General features: G+C 42.2%; 1 protein-coding gene across 6 annotated transcripts in view; it reads right to left on the reverse strand.

The window, feature by feature from the left end:
• The window catches only part of FARP1 (FERM, ARH/RhoGEF and pleckstrin domain protein 1), a 353515-nt gene that overhangs the window by 52809 nt on the left and 278210 nt on the right, over positions 1-22496 (reverse strand). For 3 of the 6 annotated variants that reach the window (XM_066380653.1, XM_066380655.1, XM_066380656.1), the window contains exons 14-17: positions 12907-12984; positions 8070-8257; positions 6466-6555; positions 5224-5357 (exon numbers count right to left, since the gene is read on the reverse strand). In XM_066380653.1, coding sequence (XP_066236750.1) covers positions 5224-5357; positions 6466-6555; positions 8070-8257; positions 12907-12984 — 490 coding nt within the window. The remainder of the gene's footprint in view (positions 1-5223; positions 5358-6465; positions 6556-8069; positions 8258-12906; positions 12985-22496) is intronic. The other 3 variants (XM_066380657.1, XM_066380659.1, XM_066380658.1) reach the window with 3 other exon arrangements.

The following is a 22496-nucleotide window of genomic DNA, read 5'->3' on the forward strand; positions in this document are numbered from 1 at the left end:
CATGGGTCCCCAAACTATGGCCCGTGTGCCAGATACGGCCCCTGGAGGCTATTTATCCAGCCCACCGCCAGCCGCCTCCATCCGAACATAAACATTCCCTCACAATCCCTCCAGCTATCAGTGACAGGAAGAGTGGAGGCACAGGGAATGCTCACTGACCAATCACCTTCTAGGATTCATCCCGACCACTAGCGATGAACCAATAGCAGACCGCCTCTCATCCACACCCAGGAAGGTCCCCGCTCGGGCTGCCGTGCACTTGTTATTGTGTGGCTGCAGGGAGTAGTTGAAGCTGCTACTCCTCCCCATGGTACCGATTTCTAATCCTGGTCAGGACTGGAGGTAAATGTTGCCACCAGTAGATGAAGCCTCAGCCTCAGCTGGTTATGTCTATCCTGATGGTGTATATAGATATTTGACCTTTATCTTTTTAAAAGAGGCCCTCGCAGAGGGTGATATACAATGCATCACAATGTTATCTAACTTTAAAGCTAAAGTTTGCTGATCTTCCTTTGGATAGTTTTTGGTTTTCTGTTGCCAAGGAGTTCCCCATTCTGGCCAACAAAGCTATTTTGACATTGCTCCCGTTTTCAACCACCTATCTATGTGAGCTGAGCTTCTCAAGCTTGACTGCAAAAAAAACTAAAAACAGAGAGAGACTGAGAACTGTTGAGGAAGAGCTTCATGTGTGTCTTTCTACCATTCCTGCCAGGATATCCCTTTGTGTTCATTGAAACAGGCCCAGGTTTCACACTAAGTGAGTATAAATACATTTAGAAAGTATATTATTAACTATATGTATAATATGTACTGTGTTAGAGTGTCATTTTGTGTCATTTTGGTAGGTAGTGTGCCCCAGGATTTTGTAAATGTAAAAAATGTGCCGCGGCTCAAAAAAGGTTGAAAATCACTGCAGTAATTGGTCTGGGATTCTGCCTGAATATCAAGGTTCTTTCAATTTCCAGGTGTTTTAATGAGAAGCTAGTGTTAACACTGATAATCTTATTCTATCGGCTCATCCTAAACTAATTCACATACAGCCTTTTTGGTTTGAATCCTTGTCAAGCCAGGTCTTCCTTATCATGTACTTGAAGGACTGATTAGCTGAACTTAATGGCAGACTTTTACATTTATTCCTGATAAACGTCATCAATTCGGTTAGAGTTCACTGCTGCTGAAGCCTTGCTGCTGAAGGTCGTGTCGAGTGAGCGGCACATGGACGATCTATCTCTCTGGCTTTGAGCCTTCTATATGCTTTCTGGTATTTTCATGTAAACCATGAATAAAATTACAGATCTTTAAAAGATACTCTACTGAAAATCCTCTGGTAAACAAATGACAGTAGCTGTTTTTCAAACAACTGGGTATTTTTTTATAGCTCGAGGTCCAGATGCTAAAGATATAATGTCACAGATAAATCTGGTGGCAAGAGCTATTAAAGCCATCACACTGGGCTGCCAAGTACTGCCAATTAATGACATTTCCTGTGTGTGACCTCCCCAACATTACTTAAATCAGCCAACTGTTGTGTAAACCGGCTATAGTGACACCAGCTCAAGATGCTCTGATCCTACATAAGTATATACCCTAGGCTTTCTCTGTCCTTGAATCTACAGTCCGTGACCATGTGTTTCAACCCACAGGTCATTCTTGCCAGTATTTTTGCAGCTTATGGGCTGCCTTTTGTCTTCAACAACGAAGCTACTCACCTAATACCTGTAGCAATCTGCCACACAGCCAGACGTGAAGTGTGGGGATGGTGACAGTTTATATCACATGTCAACTTATCCTGCTGGTTTGGAAACATTAAAAATATGCTGATTCAAGGTCTAAATGAAAGCGGTCCTGAAATCTTGCAGCATGAATGAAATACTTTTTTCTACGAAGCTGTTGGTAACTCTGAGAGCCCTTTGCTCTGATGGAGCCTGAGCCCCTATGGTTTGTGTGCTGAGCTCTAGGCTCACATTGTCTCTGCTTCCCTGTTCTCCTGGGAGCAGGGTGGGGAACCAGGGGAAGGAAACACCATTACCAGATGTGGCATCTGCTGCTGAGACTGGGGTGGGCGTCCACCTGGTGGTGAACAGAGCCCGATGGAGCAGGCTGGGAGTGAACATGGTTTGTGGGTTTCCTGCAGAATGTTCAGGAATGCCTTGTCCTGCTGCTTTGGTGCTGAGCTATATCACCTCCGATAAGGTTGACTCAGTTGAGGAGGAGTCTGGTGTCCTCCTCACCAGGTGGAGTTGGTGAGAAATTTATCTTAATTTAGACAAGCAGGGGCAACCATTGGCCCTTAAGAACATGAGCACAGAACCTGGCTTTCCACGTGGGCAGCGGGGCCGCGGCTGCAAGGGCAGCTGGCTCAGGTTCTACGCCAGGCGCTCCAGTGTCTCCTGACGGGCCTTCCAGCACCAAACCCTCTGTGCTAGTCCCAGCGTGTTTCTACGGTAACCTTAAAGAGCTTTTTATTGGCTAATTTTTATTTTTCAATCACAGTTGATATTCAGTATTATTTTGCAACTTTAATGATTATTAAGAAACACTGTCAATTTTATGAACATATGCTCAAACGAAGATCTGCTTTAGAAAGAAGGACTGGAATAGCATGTAGCAAGGCTGTTAATTAACACAGAAACCAGTTTTGGATGGAGCTCACACATCTGTTAAATAGAATACCTCAACTTTGTTTCTTCTGGAGAGAAATAATAGCTCTAAGTTTGCATTTTTATACCTAATTACCTAAAAGCAAATAACAAAGGCTAATATCTATATGTCAGGCAAAGGATCAGCATGATATGTTTTTCAAAGTTTTTTCTTTTTATCAGCTGTTTAGCATTTGAAGTGAAAATTGTAAATGTTGAGATAAATAATTTCTTAAAAAAGACACAAGTCTCTCTGGGCCTAAGGGAAAATTAAGACCATATCAACATCCATCTCACTGGCCAGAAAACAAACTGTTCATGCTTTCTCCAGAGTTCTACAGTCTTTGACTCCACTATGAAGGCATCATTCCACTTTGTAGGAATGAGGCAACATGGCAGAACACCACCCAAAGTTTCTAGGTAAACACATTTGGGAAGGTTAATAAAGTTAGATTTTGTAGAATTTTGTTTTTTAAATTTTGAAAAGTAGCATTTCTTTTTCTTTCTTCTGGTTTAGTGAGAGAGGAGGCAGAGACAGACCCCCACATGCACCCCGACCACAGTCCACATGACAGGCCCACTAGGAGGTGATGCTCTGCCTACCTGGGGCATTGCTCCACTGCAACTGGAGCCATTTTTTAGCACCTGAGGCAGAGGCCATGGAGCCATCCTCAGTGCCCAAGGCCAGTTTGCTTGAGCCGATTGAGCTATGGTTGCGGGAGAGGGAGAGAGAGAGAGAGAGAGAGAGAGAGAGAGAGAAAGAGAGAAGAGAGAGAGAAGGGGGAGAGGTGGAGAAGCAGATGGTCACTTCTCCTGTGTGCCCTGACTCGAACCCATGACCTCTACATGCCAAGCTGACGCTCTATTGCTGAGCCAACTGGCCAGAGCCAAAAAGTGGTATTTCTCCTGTATTCTCACCATCAAGCGAGAGTAAGACTCTCAGGTGACATTTTCAATCCCCCCCCCCGCCCATGTTCAGTGAGACTGCTGCTGTATCTGTTATTGCTCAACCCTGGCTGGACTCTCCTCCCGGGGCCTCTCACCTTTCTAACACAGGAAAGAGAAATGCACAGAAATGATCTTCAGGTACAAAAAATATACAAAGCTAAATGTCTGCGCACATTCACCTCATAGCACAGGAGAACAGCTCTGCTAACCTGTTAAGCAGATACTTGAATTCCATGATCTGGGATCACTTGGGGCAAGACAACCTCATCTGGGCTCCTTCAGGTTCTACAGCCACTAATGCCCTAGAGATGACTTTCAACCAAATTCTCACCTGTAGTGAGGCTACAGCACACAGTGGGTTCAATTTCTGCCAAAAGCACGGTGCAAGCTTTTTCCTGTTTCTCTCCTGGCATTTCTTTTTCTTTTTTTTTTTTTTTTTTTTACAGGGACAGAGAGAGAGTCAGAGAGAGGGATAGATAGGAATAGACAGACAGGAATGGAGAGAGATGAGAAGTATCAATTATCAGTTTTTCGTTGCGACACCTTAGTTATTCATTGATTGCTTTCTCATATGTGCCTTGACCGGGGGCCTCAGCAGACCAAGTAACTCCTTGCTGGGGCCAGCGACCTTGGGTCCAAGCTGGTGAGCTTTTTGCTCAAGCCAGATGAGCCCATGCTCAAGCTGGCGACCTCGGGGTATTGAACCTGGGTCCTTCCGCATCCCAGTCCGACACTCTATCCACTGCGTACCGCCTGGTCAGGCTTTCCTGGAATTTCTTAAATGCATATTTAGTAGATAGTCTAACCTCCACATGTCAATATATTAACTGTCTTAACAAACCCTGTAAAATTTTTTCTCAAAAAGGTTCTAGTTTAGGTAAGGCTATACCAGATTTTGCATTCTACGGTACCCTGTCTTTCCTGACTTTTTGCATCACAAACTTCCCACAGATTCATGTTTAACTTGGTTTAACAAGCCTCTGTCACATCATTTTTAACCAATCTGCTATTCATAAACATTGAGATCATTTCTCATCTTTTAATCCTGCCACAAATATCTTTGTCATGTCATTCACATGTTAAAGAGTGTCCTTAAGATAAACTCCTAGAAGTGAGATTCAAGGTAAAAAGAAAGACAAAGAGAAAGAGTGTATGCATACATGTATGCAAAGGGCCCTGCATTTTTCAAAGCACTTTTTAAACGCTGTGACATACAATACTTAAAGTTGCACTGTGAGACATACGGGTACTTAACTATATATAGAGCCAGCGCCAGTGAAATATTCCCAACACGTCTAAAAGTCCCTCGGATGCAGAAGGACTTACTTAATAACCCACATTGTCCTCCCAAAAGTAACTAGTACTACCTTTATTTTGTGACGTTCATTTAATTATTGTACAGAAGTGTGCATTTCGAAGACTTTTAACCCAAAGGGAAAAAAAATTCAGGATGAGATCTAAATACATGTGAAATCTAAACTGAATATCAACTGAAGGCTGGCTTGTCTTAAGCAAGGTTCTTGCTCTTATCCTTTCTCATGACTGTTGCTTATAAGGAACAACATAAAAATAACATTGGAAAGAGAAAGAGGAGAGGGGTGGGGAGGAATAAATTGTTAAACGTAACTGTACTCACCACAGAGCTAGTCGTTGCTCAATTTCCTTGAGAAAATTTGTATGAAATTTGTGCAAAGGTTCAAAGTTTGGGAATATGAGACTTCTCAATGTTTCAGGCATGGCGTCCTCTTTGCTCACTGCACTCTGAAACCACTGGGAATGAAGAGAGGACACGCTGGGTTAGAAGCATGAAGATGAAGGATAGGTGTCTGCAATTCTTCAGAAGCACGGCTGCAGCCAACCCCGCTGCAGGACAAAGAGCTTTACTACTAGGTGTGCAGCATTTCGGGAACATCGTGGACTTCCGGGCCTCACTGCTTGTCCCTTTTTTTTTTTATCAGATGAGGTGCAAAGCATCCATCTCTCTATTACTGCTTCCTGAGATTGGTTACTAAAACATTGCTGAAGCCAGGATGAATCTCTGAAAAGGGCATCTCTTCAAATCCAAACCTCTATGTGGCTAAGTCACTGGGTGATCACTGATTTATAGCACTGGACCTCCCCACCCCCACCCAGCCCAGTTCAGTCCTCTAGGAATTTCCATTTCTGCTCCTTTGTTAAAATGCTGAGCACACAGGTGGCTGAACCGGAGAGCTAAAGCTGCCGCCTCCACACAAGGTCACTCCTCTTGTTAAGTGAGGCAGGGCTAGGTCCCAGGATGTTTACCGAGCACCTTCCCAGGGCCAGTCTGCATACGCGACACCCTGGAGGCACACAGACCCAATGATTCTGCTGACCTTCAAAGGGCCAGTTCTTCCCCAGAATCCAGGAGTCATAAAGATATCTACAATGTTTCAAATTTCTTTCCAAGGCTGAGCAGAACTGATTAAAATAATAAAAGACAGTCTTCTGGCAGATTTTGCTGACATAGCTCAATTTATTAAGAGAGATAAAATGAGACTTCTTTTCCCTTTGAGGTCCCCTTCTAGCAAAAATAAGTAGCTGCATTTGACAATGGGCAAAACACACAATGTTCTGCATAGGTGCACGCAGATAGTAAAACGTTCAGTTTTTAATCTTCTCCACTTCAGAAATATCCTGCCTCTGCACTTAGAAAAAAAGAATCACAATTATAAAAAAATTGTATAATCTATTCCAAATTAAATATACTATTAGCATCTTAATTTCTATAACCCAGGACCAAACTCCTTTTCATTGAAGTCAGAGAATCCAGGATTTAATTAGATCCAGCTACTCTCCTGAAGCTGAGGGTTGAGATAAGTTATGTAATTGAACGCTTTAGGGGAAATGCTGCACATACCGAAGTGATGACTTCAAGGTCCTTCAGATACGTCCTCTCAGTGGTGGCCACTTCCTTCGCAATGAAGTACGCTTTGTCAGCTGGGAACCTCTGCAAAGCGCATGAAAAGGGATGACACGTAATAATTTTTAAGCATAAGTCTATAAGAATATCTCAATTACAAGAAAGTGGTACATTACTAACTTCTCTCTTTTTAGTTGGTTTCACATCTAAATAAACTCATATTCTTTTTTTTGTGTGTGAGAAGAGTCATGTATAAAAAGAGAGTGGATTTCCATGATGAGAAAACAGCCTAGGAATAGTTCCTTCCATGTAAATACTACAATCCATGAACGGACCTGAATGAGTATGTTACCCACCACTGAGTACTAGTCATTCAAAATTAGGCATCTGAAAATCTAATTGGTCAACTCTCAGAGTGAGGCAGTCTTCAAGGAAATACATGAAACAGAAACCACAGTGGCCTTTGCCCTGGGTGCCCTAGCTGCTGGTGTTGGTGCTCAGGAAATAGAAGCCACATTGTTTGTGGGACTACAAAGGGTGGCTGATATAACCAGACAAGAGTGAGAGCAGCTGGTGACATCAGTGTGACTCAGTTCTCTGGAGTCCATCAGTTAGGCGGGCAGTAGCACCACCCCGGAGTAGGCTGGTCACTGGGTTTGCTTTCTCCTTGGACGGTAAGTAAAAGGCAATCCCTTGGTTCTAGCCCTCATGCTTGCTTCTCAGGAGTCCCCCCATCTCACTTCTGGGACGTTCAAGAAAGTACTGAAGCCTGACCAGATGGTAGTGTAGTGGGTAGAGTGTCGGCCTGGGACGCTGAGGACCCAGGTTCGAAAGCTTGAGGTCGGGTTGGCAGGTTGAGCGTGGGATCATAGACATGACCCCATGGTCGCTAGCTAGAAGACCAAGGTTGCTGGTCGCTGGCTTGAGCAAGGGGATCATTGGCTCGGCTGGAGCGCGCGCGCACACACACACACACACCATCAAGGCACATATGAGGAAGCATCCCTCTCCCTTCCTGTCTGTCTGTCTCGCACAAAAATAAAAACAAATAAAACCTGCTGAAAGCAGGGACCCGCATATATGTGTACACCCACGGTCCTCATAGCACCATTCACAACAGCCAGAAGGAAGAAGCAACCCAACTCGGCATCAGCATGTGAATGGAGAAAGTGGGCTGCAGCCATACAACTGGATCTCATTCAACCTTAGAAATGAGGAGTGCCGAGATGCATGGTACAGCACGGATAAACCTAGAGGATGTTCTGCTGAGTGAAACAGACCAATCAGAAAGGGACAAGTACAAAATCTACTTAGACAAGGCACCTAGAATAGTCAAATTCATAGACAGGAAGCAGAAGGCTGGTGGCCAGAGGGTGGGGAGGGGAGGGAACGGGGAACCATTGTGTAATGGGTACAGAGTGACAGTATGGAGTTACGATGACAAAGTTCTGGAAATAAAGAGTGATGATGGTTATACAACAATGTAAATGTGCTTGATGTCACTGAACTGCACCCTTAAAAATGGCTAACTGGCAAATTTTATATTACCACAGTTAAAAAAAACCACAGAATAACATGCTTGCATGTGCAAGTCCCCACACCTTTCTCCGGCCCTCCTCCTCGTCATCAGTCCGTGGGCACGGCTGGTCGTTGAGCAGTGGGCTGACCAGGGGAGAGGCCTGCTTGGTGTCGGGGCTCAGGTTGGGAGACAGGATCACGTTGGTGGGCACAGCTCCTCCCTGCGAGTTGATGGACAGCTCTGAAAGGTGAGGGCTACCAGTCAGGGAGCCTGTTCGGGGATGAGAAGTATTAAAAAAAAAAAAAGTAATTCCTCTGGGACCTCATTTCTACTTACAATCTTCACCATTTCAAATCTCTAAAACCTTGACTACCCTAAGGCACACTTAATATACTTCATTATTTTCTATTTTTTTCTAAGTTGTAGCTGCCTTAATAATAAAGATAGCATAGTATGAGTAATTCAGTGGAGCCTCAGTTATATAATTAATGATAAGGTAGAGAACTCTGCTTAGAGAATAATTACGATAGCTTAAAAGTATGGTGTAACTCCAAACAGAATCATCTCCTAACTACTGCCTTAGCTTCTAAGAATTACTCAAGAAAGACACAGTGTCTATATCACAAGGAGACATGGGAAATGACTAGAAAATAGCTACACAAACAGAAAACTAAACAAACGGTGCACCAAGGAGAGACTACATCTTGTGACAACGGGCCACAGCTATGGAAAGGGAAAAGCAACTACCTCCCCATTCGACAAAGAGCAAAAGCAAGCTTGTTATACCTGTTGATGTCACTCCATGTCTCTCTCACTGTTTGGGACAGAAACACTAGCATCACATTTACATGCAAAGGTGATCAATTAAAAATGCAAAGCTGGAGGTCATTACATTATCCCAAGTCCCCTTTATGAGTCAAAAAGTGATAGGTAATTAATTATTCCTCTGAAAAGGATACCACATTAAAATAACACAGAAATGTGTAATTACCCATTCTGAATCAAAGGAGATGATGTGTACGTGAAATTCTTTGCCAATAGAATTTTGCAAACATCAATACCTCAAACCATGGAAGCGAAACAGGAGGTTTTGAATCTACTTCTAACCTAAGTGTTTTCACCTAAGGCAGATTCGCTAGAGCTAGTATTAGGGTAAACAAAATTAAAGCAACCTGCAGTCCTGTCTGTTACCATCATAAGGAAAGACAATGTTAGTGGCTTCTCCATTTTCCAACACCCAGTTTCATCTTGTTGCTATTCCGCACACTATCAAGGATCTTGGTGAAAAGGGTGAAGTGTGGTTTTCCGGCCACACCGCCGCTTTCTTGACCTCTATCTTCTCCCTCTGGATTGTCACAATGGTTTTGAAATGTTAAGATAGGACAGCCTAGAATAAGTAGGGTAGTGAACTTGATCCCAGTAGGAATGAACCGTGGAGAAACCACCACCAGCCCCCACCCAATCCCAGGTTGATCAGCTAGCTGTGTCACTAACACGTGCATGAAAAGCCACCACACCCAGAAAAAAACAACAGAAAGCATGCATCCTGCCGCTGATTATTGGTCAGGACAATGACCTTTGAAGAACAAGATTAGAAAATGTGAGGAAAAGGCAGAATCGAGAAATTCACATTTAAAAATCCCTCCGTTTGAATGCTTACATTATAACACACAACCATTGAAATGAGGCCCTGTTATTAGACAAAGACCCAGTCATCCCACGCACCGCCAGACCCAGTGACACCCCGAGAAAAAAGCCAGAAATTGCTTCACAAATGTCAATTTTATTGACACTAGTGCACAACTGAATACAATAATTTTGAAGGAATTGGAACTCGTGAAATAGTGACAACAATTAGAATTGCAATTGTTTCAAGGTACTACACTATTCTTTTTTTTAAAAAAAATCACAAAAAGAAAAATGTTATCACTACAAATAGGAATTAGAAAAGAGAAATTCTGGCAGTCTGTCTGGAGATCAAAACATTTCATGCATTGGTGAGTTGCTGTTTGAGAGTCCCTTTTTACCTGTCCAGTTCTCTGGTACGTGGGGCTTACCTTCGGCTCTCACACTATGCATGAGATCAGGTGAGGCGGTTATAATGAGAACATGCTGGGCCTTGAATTTGCAGGGACGTGGAACAGAAAAAGCATTTGCTTCGTCATTCAAAGAGTTGCAGCCAAGAATAAAAAAGCAGTTAGAGGGCTAACTTGAAAGAGGAATGGGGGTGGGGGTGGGGAAACAGTACCAATTAGGCCCTGGACAGCAGCCAGCAGCAGATAAAAAACCAACTGCCACACTGGAGGGAGAAAATACAGGTGAACACATTGAAGTACAACCACTTCCACTCTCCAGAGGTCAAAAGCTGTGGCCCTTGTGCATCCCCAGGGGACACTTCTATTCAGTAGACTGAGCAGCCTAAAAGAATGAGCGGAAAAGACGAGGGTTCCAGGAGAAATGCCACCCTGTCAAGAAGGCAGGACCCACTTCAGAGAAGACAGCTGTCTAGAAGAATCCCCACTGGACCCATCAGAGACAGGATTCGGAAAATGTGGCACTAAAACTAAATTTCATAACAACTCATGTTCCTAGGCACAGTTGGGGACAGCCCTGGGTCAGGCACAGCTGTCGCGTAAAAGCCTGCTTCACTCACTCATGTAGCCTACAGATCCGTGTAACCGCTGATTCTACATGTGCAACACACAGCATTGGACGATCACCACAGAAGGGTGGCCCACTTCCATTTCCGGAATGACTACTTCAACTGGTTTGTTGGGGCCCAAGAAAGACAGGGTAATGGGTGCATTTAAACTGTTAAACCAATAAATGAATAAATAACCAGCAGTCTGTTCTAGAGCGCTATCTGTAATTCTAAGGAAGGGAAAGATCCCAAAGCTCTGAAGATCGATTTTGCTCTTTCCAGTGGCATCCATGGCTAGGAGCCCCCTTCTCCCCTGGCAGAAACCACCCGAGGCCTTGAGACTGCACTAGTGACATGGTCCAAACAAAAGTATGTAGTCGTTTACCTTTCAGCTATCAATGAAATAGGCTGACTAGGGTAATCAGTAGAATTTGGCAGCTTAATGAGTAGTTAAAATTCTGTTTTGACTTTGAGCCAGTGTGTTGACAACAGTCTGTACCAACCGGTGTCCACATTGGGCCCGCCTTCAGCAAGAGTGAAGAGCTGGGTCTTCAAGTCAGTGTCAAGGCAACAGTTATCAGAATGACACGTAACCAGTTTTCACTGAAGTAGTCCATTTTACCAAACAAACAAACAAACATAGCAGTGCTGTTAGATCAAATGAGACTGCTTGACTTACACGGCCTGTTCAAACCATGCAGCCGGTCACCCGCTCTGAAGGCACAACTCTGTGCGTTATGACTGATGTTCAATGAACTTATGAATGCCTGGGTGTTATCTTTTCCCCCCCCCCCGTGACAAATTGACCACAAAGGAACTTCTTTCAGGAAGAGGCTCAGGGCGAATAACTTGGAGGACCTTCTGCGAAAGCACCTTTAGTATTAAGGCAATAGATGCGAAGAAGTTTGAAGAGATCAGAAAAGGTGTTAAACCCTGAAAAGTCTGGAAGCTTCTGATTCTTTTTAAAAACTATTTTTCCTATTTCTAGAAGTGGCTCAGTATTTTTTAGGCATCCAGTTATATTTTCAGTTACTAACTCTCAAATCCTTCACTCTTTCCAGATGACTTACCCCCTCCCTTCTTCCTGTCATTCATCTGTTCTATCAAGACAGCAGGGTTCTTGTCACCCCTATGGACTGGAAATGCCTTCATCAATTCTGTTCTCCAGGGAGCCGCTTTCCGGTAATTGCTTTATATAATACTTTTAAATGAACACATTCCCATGGCACAAACAACTATGGAATTTCAAATCAGCACCGCTGTATTTATGGATTTCAATTTATCACCCAGTTCAGAAACTGGCTTAGTTTCTCTATCTTTTTAACGTAGAACACATTCATACTTCTCCTCTTCTGACTGCTGGGGGGAAGCTGACTTAGCGGCGTCTCCTCATCAGCTCTTCATCAGTGGCACACAAACAGTGGGAAGACGGTTGATGATCAGCCAAACTCCTGCCTGTGTTCCCCTTTTGGGATCAGGCACAAAGTACATACTTAGGAACCACCCAGCACTTCAGATGGTTCTAAAAGCTTAAGAACAAACCTGCACAAGTCTGGGAAAACAGAGTTTTCGAACACTTCATCGTACCCATTCAGTGCTTTAGACTGGCCAATCTATTGGTCATCTCCATTTTTAAATGAGATCGTTATTTCTCCTGTTAAGGAGTAAACAAGAAAACCTGACTGTCACTTTAAAAATAGTAACCCACAGATTTGTTAAACAATATTTCAACATTTGAGAGTGAGATTTGAAGAAAATAAGAATGCTGATTGCTTTCTCAAGAAATCTTTTCAAAATTCTAAAAAGTACAATTATTTAAAAAGTTCTATGCTGATTCTTCAATATTTTCTCCAATAAATAACTTTATTTGGAAAGCTTCTCGAATCCACTCTTCTATCATGATTTGTTTCCTGTTACTTGGTCCTAAAATACAGGAGATTTTATCTTTATATACCCAGAATATGCTCCCAAGACACATACAGGAAATATATTACAGGTGTAGGTATTTGTCTATTTTTTTTAAAGGCTCTTATTACATCCATAATGTCCCTCTAAAAGAAAATACACTGAACTCTCTTTCTGCATTTGAAAGCCAGTTATTGGGGGAAAAATGTTGGTACTGTGTTGAATAACGTGTAGTTTCTAGAACTGGTAGCATTTATTCTAGTCTGATAACTGAAGCTGGGTTCTATCTACCCCAATGGTTTATGTAAATAAAGCTGACATAGTTTTATTGAAATTACAAGGTTCCACAAGAAAAACCAGGTTATAGGATTACCAATCATAGCGGAGTTGTCCTCTTCCTGGCAACTTAGGTTGTTGAGGGTAATGCGTACGTGCTTCTTAGACCAAGCTCCTTTAAGAGAAGTTTTAAAAGCAGCTAAACATCAACTTCACCGTTCGTTATCAAGCAGTTTAGAAAAGCAATGGAGATGCTACTTGCAGAAAGACAGAGAGAGAAATGCTACCAATGGAAAAATGGCAGTGAATGTACTAGCTTATTCTTGCTTATAGGGAAAAGATAAGGGAGAATTCTCCTTTGTTTGAACATGGTGGAGGCAATGTTTGGGTTGGGGAACACAGTGCTTTGTACAATAAAAAATACCATCTTATACTCAGGACAAAGCTTCCGCCATCAGGGGGAAAGAACAGTTACAACCGACAGTTTTTACAGCAAGATACCTGTTAGGACAAGTAAAAGCCTCTTCAGTTTAGATTAACAAGAAATATTAATATCATGCATACACTGTTACATGAGTTCAGCTCTCCATGCTGCAAGAATCATCAAGCTCACGGTTATTGGAGAAGACAGCAACCTTTCCAGTGGTGTAAACCCATGCTTTATTAAGATACTGAACCCCTCAGGCCATGGAGAGAAGATGAAACCAGACAATATCTGTGAGAGCCTACATTTTGAGTACATATCAAAACTAAAAATAGCTTATTGGCTATGAGAAGCCAACTAGGGCTGAACTAGGTGAGGTCTTCTCTGCCTTCCACCTCCCCCCACGCCGCCACCAACGCAAACACACGACTGAAGTCTGTTATAGATATGAACTATGTCAAGCTTTCGATTCCCATTTGAATAGATGTGCCCATTTAAAGTGCGAAGCCAATGCTTCGGTTGGCTGCCTGAGATCCCTATGTAAGCTACTGTCACAGATGTTCTCTGTTTCCTTGAGTCCTCTCCCCAACCACAGTGATCCTGCTCACTTTCCCCTAGGCACACACAGTACAAAGTTCAGGATCATTAGAAGACGAAATCAGAAAAGAGAAATCTTCTCTTCATCTTCTATTTCCCCACCTTTAGTGAAATACGGTACCACCCAGCATGATCACCCAGAATGAGTCAGTGTTAAAGCTTGCTGGTTAGTGAACAGGATCGCTGTATTCTAGAGGAAACAAGTATTCCAAGTACAAACTGGTATTCAGCAGTGAAAAAACAAAAAAAACAAACAAAACCAAAAAGACATCAGACAGTGCTCCAACAATGCAGGGAACAGAAGGTATACCATGCTTTGAGGATCAAGACAGAATATTGGAAAAAAAAAGCTTTTTTTTCTCTTAGATACGACATGCTGACAAAATAGTGCATACAATGGAACAACGGAAAAATGTTGTCTTAAATTTATTAAACAAATGACAAAAATGAGAATGAAGTTCCCAGCCTTTTCTATTTCAAAATTAATTTGGTATTTTAGAAATTTTTAATAAAATATTTTATCTATAGTATTAAATATACACACAGAGAACAGAAGGGAATTGGATTAATAATATAGACCAAGCTTGTGAGATTTGGTTAGTGAGGGTTTCATGGTAACTTTCTAGGCAGAAAGGGGGTGAGCATGAGGGATCGAATCCATAGGCCAGTTAGGTGTATGTGGAGAGCAGCAGGTGTGTGTTCTGGACCTGGGAAAACCTATCATCTTTGGTCTTTCTATACAGCACTGCAGGCAGAGTGAAAATGACTTAATTCTTACAAAGGAACTTTGAGGCCCAGGAAAAAGCAGTTGTTGGCCCAGTTTCGTGAGCCAGAAAGCCCACCCATGAGTAATGACAGGCCTATCACCACACCACCACAGGATCCAAAAGACCCTTTTACTGTTTCCTGGTTGAGAGTCAGAGAGGAACCCAAATATATAACAAAGCAAGAGCCTGGTGTCCACACTCCCCAGTATCATCTCTACCCAATTCAAAAGTAGAGTTAATCACTGTTCCATGTTTTTTTAAAACACACACACACTCTCTCTCTCTCTCTCTCACACACACACACACACTCTCTCTCTCTCTCTCTCTCACACACACACACACACACATACGTATGAGTGTTCCTTCCTTCCTTAGAGCCCTTGTGGTGATTTCTACTCTTCAATATTCTGGAATCATTGCACCTGGTCCCAGCAGCAAGGTCAAGTATCTTCTAGTACAATTTACAATTTCCATGACTGTATTCAACTTATGAGCCTAGCAGATATCCCATGTCAACAGCTGATTTTTAATCCTCCCTCCTTTCAAATATAAAACCACCCCAAGACATAGCAGAGCAACCTGATCTGGAGCCCTCGTGAAGACGCCAACGAGCTACCTTCCACCAGAAGCTGTAACCAAACGCCAGCGGCTGGGGAGGCGCGGAAGGCAGTGCCCAGGCTTGGCGGTGAGGGCTGTGCCAGTCACTCCACGGAGAAACGATCCTGGACAGACCAGTTTAGTCAATGTGTAAATCAAGAAAAGATTCTAACACTTCCCTAGTTTCCACGAGGGTGTTTAGCTGCTTTCACTGGAAAAGAAAAAAAAAGTTCCTAATGCTAGAAGTTTCATCTATGATTTTTGGAGCTATATGTTATTTTATGAAGAATTGTTTTTCCAAACAAGACTCTACCAACCGCCTCCCTAACATTTATAGGGCATACAAATCATATTGGTAACTTCTCTTCATAGGGGAAACACTTAAAAATCTCTAGGTTACACCCCAAGAAAACAACATGTAGCTTCTTCCTACTAGGCTTCCAAACAGGTGATAACCAGGCCATGTTTGATCTTTGATGCCACATGAGGCTAAATCATCATGGAGATATATATATATATATATATATATATATATATATATATATATATGCTTTGCATTTCATTATTTTTTTTTATTTAAAGATTATTATTTATTTATTTATTTATTTACAGAGACAGAGAGTCAGTGAGAGGGATAGACAGGGACAGACAGACAGGAACGTAGAGATGAGAAGCATCAATCATTAATTTTTGTTGTTGTTGTTGTTGCGCATTGCGACACTTGAGTTGTTCATTGAATGCTTTCTCATATGTGCCTTGACCGTGGGGCTACAGCAGAGTGAGTAACCCCTTGCTCGAGCCAGTGACCTTGGGTCCAAGGTGGTGAGTTTTTGCTCTAACCAGATGAGCCTGCGCTCAAGTTGGCAACCTCGGTCTCGAACCCAGGTCCTCCACATCCCAGTCTGACACTCTATCCACTGCGCCACCACCTGGTCAGGCTTCATTATTATTTTTTAATAAAAAGAGAACTGCTATATTAAGTGGCATGCTTATTTTGGTCTAAAATTCATGGCTTCATTTTATTTATTTATTTATTTATTTATTTATTGGGTATTTTTCTGAAGTGAGAAGCGGGGAGGCAGAGAGACAGACTCCCGCATGTGCCCGACCGAAATCCACCTGGCATGCCCACTAGGGGTGGTGCTCTGCCCATCTGGGCTGTTGCTTCATTGCAACCGAAGCCATTCTAGCGTATGAGGAGGAAGGAGGCCATGGAGCCATCCTCAGTGCCCGGGCCAACTTTTGCTCCAATGGAGCCTTGGTTGTGGGAGGGGGAGAGAGAGACAGAGAGAAAAGTGAGGGGGAAGGGTGAAGAAGCAGATGGTCACTTCTTCTGTGTGCCTGGCTGGGAATCAAACCCGGGACTTTCACACACCGGGCCGATGCTCTACAGCTGAGCCAACCAGCCAAGGCCCATGGCTTCATTTTAAATACCAGCAATCAGTGTCAGAGGTATGCACAAACTTATAGTAGAGACCCTGTTTTCCTGCATTAAGTGTCATTCAACTAAACAGAAACAGAATTAAACTAACAAGGAAAAAGCAGCACCAGTCAATTTTTTAATGTCACCACAGTAAAGTTTTTTAACCACTTACTGTTAGTAGACCAGTACCTTCTGTTCTATCTGATCTTACAAAAATGTCCAACATGGATGAATATGCCAACCTCACCAGAGAGCTACCTGCAATGGATTATTTTGAAATGTTCACTTCTTTCAGTTTCAAACCTTACTCTACTGCACGAAAGATTTTTTTTTCAGTTTTATTTATAAAACTTGCAGAAACCAAACAGACTCATCTTGTGAAATCAGAGGTAGGCTAGCCTTAGGGTAACAAAGCCCATCACTACCAGAGGAGGGAGGTTTGTACACTACAAAGGAGGAAACTAGAAAGGAAAGAGCCTTTCTGGGGAAGGCAACTCTGACATCTCTTTAAGTTCTGGCTGATAAGAATATGGGCCTAGGCCAGGGGTTGGGAACCTATGGCTTGCAAGCCAGATGTGGCTCTTTTGATGGCTGCATCTGGCTCGCAGACAAATCTTTAATAAAAAAAATAATGTTAAAAATATAAAACATTCTCATCTATTACAATCCATCATTTCCTACCGCTCATGTTCATGGTTGCGGGTGGACGGAGCCAATCACAGCTGTCCTCCGGGTCAACCCTAAATTTTTATTGGATAATGCATAAGGTACACGGGTCATTGTATGGCTCTCATGGAATTACATTTTAAAATATGTGGTGTTCATGGCTCTCTCTGCCAAAAAGGTTCCTGATCCCTGGCCTAGGCCCTTAACAAAGAAGAGTGATGGAGTCAGATGCAAATAAACTCAAAATAAACCCCACATAAAGAGAGCCCCAAATTTCCTAATCTGAAGCTGGGCCTACCGACAGCTCACTCACTCACAAATGGCTACAAAGGCATCAAACCCGGTCTGTGCTAAAATATGGAACATTTTACATGGAAAAAGTTGATTAAAAGCATGTGAACACTGATTATGGATATGAAAAAGGGAGCTGTATGCACATTCCCAATGTGTTTTTTTTTAACACAATTTAAAATGGGAGTTTAATATTTTAATTCTTTTCTTTTTTTTAGAAACTGCTTGACAATACAATGAAAATGAATCTAGGGCTAATAATGCAAGTTGAGTTTCTGATTCAATTGAGGACTGGATTTTGTACACCTGATGGAAATTTCATGAGATTCATGCTATATTTTAGTTTTGCAGGCCTAGCAGTTTTTGTTTGTTTGTTTGTTTTGAAAGCACTGCTTGACTTCAATCTTCAAAGAAGTTCTTGAGAATAAAATTGGAATTGTTCACATTTTAAGTGCAGGCCACATGGCACAGTTTGGTGAGATAAATCTGAGAGAAATTCCCAAATATAAATCACATATGTGGGGAAAAATCTGGCGCACAGACCTTTAATTAAATGCCTGTCTAATAAAATATCATCAATGGCATGCAGATGACTGTTAAAGGAGCTGGAACAATTCATTTTAAGTTCTGGAACTAATTAAAAGCAGGAGCCTGGTCTCCACTTCTTCATGCTACGATAATTTCTTGCACTTTCATCTTGCTCATTTTTGAAATACTATCCAACCAAAGGTATGGATACAAAGGGTCCCTGGAGTAGCCCTGAGTGGCTTGAAAATTTCTGTTTCTATATATGGTTTGCCTTCCATTCAAGTCTTTATGATATCATTTCTTAGAGCAGCCATCATGTAAAGACCGGGTCGCCTGTTGAAAGGAGACCTCAACCCTAGCCATTGTCTCAGAAAAATTCATTAACAGGTCTTGGAAAACTCCGTTGGAAATCTGAAAGAACTTACAGGTCTCTTGTCCCTGTAGTCTGTTCTCCACACCCAACCCCCTCTCTGATCTTCCTGTGCTCTCACTTCAACTTTACGCATGAACACATCCTCCATACACCGCACAGTGAGATTCCCGGGGCCAGGTAGACGCTTGGGCGCCAGAGTTGCTCAAAACATAGAAGGCAGAGAAGATGGGATGGAGGAGGCTGTTGGCTTTGCTCTATCTACGCACAGTGAGAGACCATGTCACCTCAGGAAACTGACTCTACCAGGCTCAAGGAATGCTCACGCTGACTCTCCCAACGATGCTTGGAATCTATATATTAGCACAGGGTAAGCTTCTCCAGTGGCAATTAGTGAATATTCTCAGCACTTCAGGGTGTGTGGCTTTTGAATAAACTACACCTCTTCCCTTTTAAGCACCATTAATCACATCAGGATTTCTGATTTCATAAATACTGGCTAAGAAGCAGAAATTGAGTTGCTTGGCTGGTACTAAACCAACCCGAGAAAAACTCTATCAGCAACTCTGAAAGTGGAAAACCTATATTCAATATAGAACTGAACAGTCTCCTGTTGATCAACTGCTTTTAAAACACTTTAGATAAATTCACTTCTTGAGGAAAAGGCAAAACGAATTATTGAAACCTGTTTTGCTTTGGAGATTTACATTTGATGGTTCACATTATTTGCTGGGGAAGTTACTACCTACATATTACTCATTCACATTTCATTATCAGACTGCTGTATAATTAGAGGTAAAAAGAAAACTTATTTGAACAAATCACCTTCACAAATAAACCACAGGAATGCAAATGTGACTGTTTAACTCACATTTGACTTGACTTTTATATCGTGAGAATTGACATCATTTTCCTAAGTCCAAAACAGAATATACAGAAACAAGTTATAACTGTAAAATCCCATGATACAAAAAACAGTAGTTCTTCTTACCTAGAATAAACTGTAATTGCCTAAGTCTACATGATTTCTAGTCTTCATATGATTTTAATTATTAATCCATATACAAGATTCTCAAAATTAAAATATTGACTCAAAAAGGTCCTACTTTTTGTCAAGGAGTGACAAAGTAAAAAACTGAAGTCTAGAGACAAGGTTCTAGTTTGAGCTTTGCCATCACTAGCTGTGTCTAGGCAAAGTCTCTTAACTTCATCAGAACAAGGTTTTTCAACCAGAAATGTGAAGGTTTGCCCTAGGTGAGCTCTAAGGTCTCTTCTACTTGTAAAATTCTGTGACTCTGTTAAATATAGAAATCTAAAGCAAGACATAAATAGACTACTTCAATGAACATCTTTCAAACTATCCAATAATCAATTGGATTCATCAATCATGCACTGAATCAATTGATTAGAAAGATAAAACAAAAGTGTGCACACAAATGGATGAAGTTCTCAGAATCTTGAAAATCAACTTCTTGACATTCATATGGACAGATAATCATTTGTGCACCACAAGGGCAGTCAATACTTCTATTTATGATGTGTTGCTGCCAAATTCTACTCAGTTTCCCAAGCAGGCTGGGCTCTTCCTCTGTGAGAGTCATGTGACAAGTTTAGTAAGGCCACTGGTGTGGTGGCACATAACGGACGTGTCCTTCTTACAACTCTCTTCATACTTTTGTAGTTGCTTAGGATCTAAATATTTGATTCCACAATTCATCTTTATATAAAAGTACCAAAGACTGAAAAGTAACAACAGGCATTAACAAAAAGTATTTCATTTGTGATGCTTTTCTCACTCTGCAAGCAAGCCAAAAATTCAGCTAATATTTTAAACATAATCCACTAGATTCTAGAAGGCAATTGTGTCTGGCTGAGAAGTGACCCTTGGCTACCTAGCAGAACCATCGGGGGGCCCCAGCAGCACCCCAGAGCAATTAGATCAAATTTCTAGGGTCAGGGCCCAGGCATCACTAATTATAAAATATGCAGCTAAGGCTGAGAAACAATGCACGTTAACACCAGGCTCTTCTACCTAAAATGCAGGGATGCTGGGCAAAAGGCACTGGCACAGGTGGGCAAGATTTTAAAAAACGGAATCAGACTTCTCATTCCTTACACTTGACTCCTGCACAGAGAAATATCAGGAGTCACTTACCAAGACACTATTAATAAGAGTGTGAACATTTAGAATGTGCTTAAAAACCAACCAAGGGCAATGGTACTGGAAAACAGTCCTTCTCTGTGCTGTGCACAATTCAAAGGCAGGCATTTAGTTTGCTAACCTCCTGGTGACAAGCGCCTATCACAAGGTCTTACTTTTCCCTGCATTTCAGTGGCATTTCTATGATTCACCAAGAGACTCTGACAGCCAGAGTCATATAGCTTCTTAAAACATAACAATGGGACCCACCAGTGCAAATCAAGAAGCAAACCAGCAACCCCATGCAAATTACAGTGTATGAAGATTTGACATCCTTTATATCATGTAATATGAAGTCTGGAAAGAAGAAGTAACTCCAGAATCTTCTGATGAAAATAATCATTACTCCTGACTAAGATTTCTCAAACACTTCATCTCAACTAACAACTGACTTACATTGGCCTTCAATTTTATCAATTTTTCACTTAATGAGGCACAGAAAGAAAAGTGGCCTTCTTTTAAGGGGAGTGTGTATGTAAAACCAACACCTTTCTAAAAGTCAATGGTGTTTTAGTCCAAATACTCCAAACACTGGAGGGTGATCTGTGCACAAAGTTAAACATACACTGAAAATTTCCACATAATCACAACACACTATATGCACAGATTCCTAATAAAGTATTTCTCGTTAGCCTTCAACCCAAAAACTCCTGGTAACTTGTCATTATGACTTGCTATTTATCTCATCCACCTTTTCTGGAAAGCAAGTCACTGTGTAAAGTTTTGTCTTTCTGAAAGATTTTAGAAGTTAGGTATGCCCTATCCAAAACTTTCTTTAACAAGTGTTAATTAAAAATTAATGAATCACTAGAATAGATATTCTCCATTGGAACCCTTGGCCTCATGACTCGAGGTTCATCACACTTGAAGAAATGCCTTCTAGTCTCCTCACTCATCTTCCTCTGGCTCCTTGCTCAAATGCAAGCCACCCAAGGACTTCTTACTTCTCAGCAAGGACGGGGAACTCAGAACTGCTGGGTTACCAAACACAAGGGGTTGGCTCAAAGAGCTCACCATTTCAGAGTCTGAATCGCTGGATTCAGTCCCACTGCTGGTAGAGCCATCGGTCACCTGCAGGGGTGCCAGCTGGTCTGCCATGCTACTGGCACACACTGACTGTATGACGGACACCTCTGAGGTGGGACCCAGGAGAGGTGTCCCATTAGCCAGCATCGTACCTTCCAAACCAGCCAGGCTGGCCAGTTCTCCCTTTTCATGGCCATCCAGCCTATCTATTGTCTCTGGGGTGGGTGCTACTTGGCTAAGGATAAGTGGATTTGTCTCAGACTTATTATATCTACTAGGAAGATTTCGTAAGTATGGCCTTTGTAAGACGGGGGAAGAGTTTTCATAACGAGGACCCTGACTTGGGAGAGTATCGTCTCCCATACTTCTCTCTCTAGGGTCATGTCCGTTTTCAGAAGCATAGCCTTGAGACCCAGTCCTATCCCAACTCATATCTGGACTTGAACTTCTGCTGCTGGGAGACAGTGGCGCGGCCAAGCGACTGTGACTTCCTGAGCCTCTGAACATCTCATCTATCAGAGAGCTGTGTCTTGGAAGTCTGGGGCTCCCACTCATATCAAAGGTTATGTCTGCTGAGTCGTCATCAAGGAACTCTCTAGAAGGAGGCCGGGAGGACATCACAGAGTGAGGGGAAGCCCTGCTCCTAGCTTCTATTGGCCTCTCATCCCTGGAAAGCAGGTAAACACCACTGGTCAAATCACCCTCATAATTGTCATTTGTTTGGGACCGTGACTGGGACGTTTGTTCCCTGAGAAGATCGTATTCACTATCTACATCACTGCAGTCAATGAAAGGAAT

The sequence above is a fragment of the Saccopteryx leptura genome, chromosome 4 (assembly GCF_036850995.1).
Source record: "Saccopteryx leptura isolate mSacLep1 chromosome 4, mSacLep1_pri_phased_curated, whole genome shotgun sequence".
NCBI classification, from domain to species: Eukaryota; Metazoa; Chordata; class Mammalia; order Chiroptera; family Emballonuridae; genus Saccopteryx; species Saccopteryx leptura.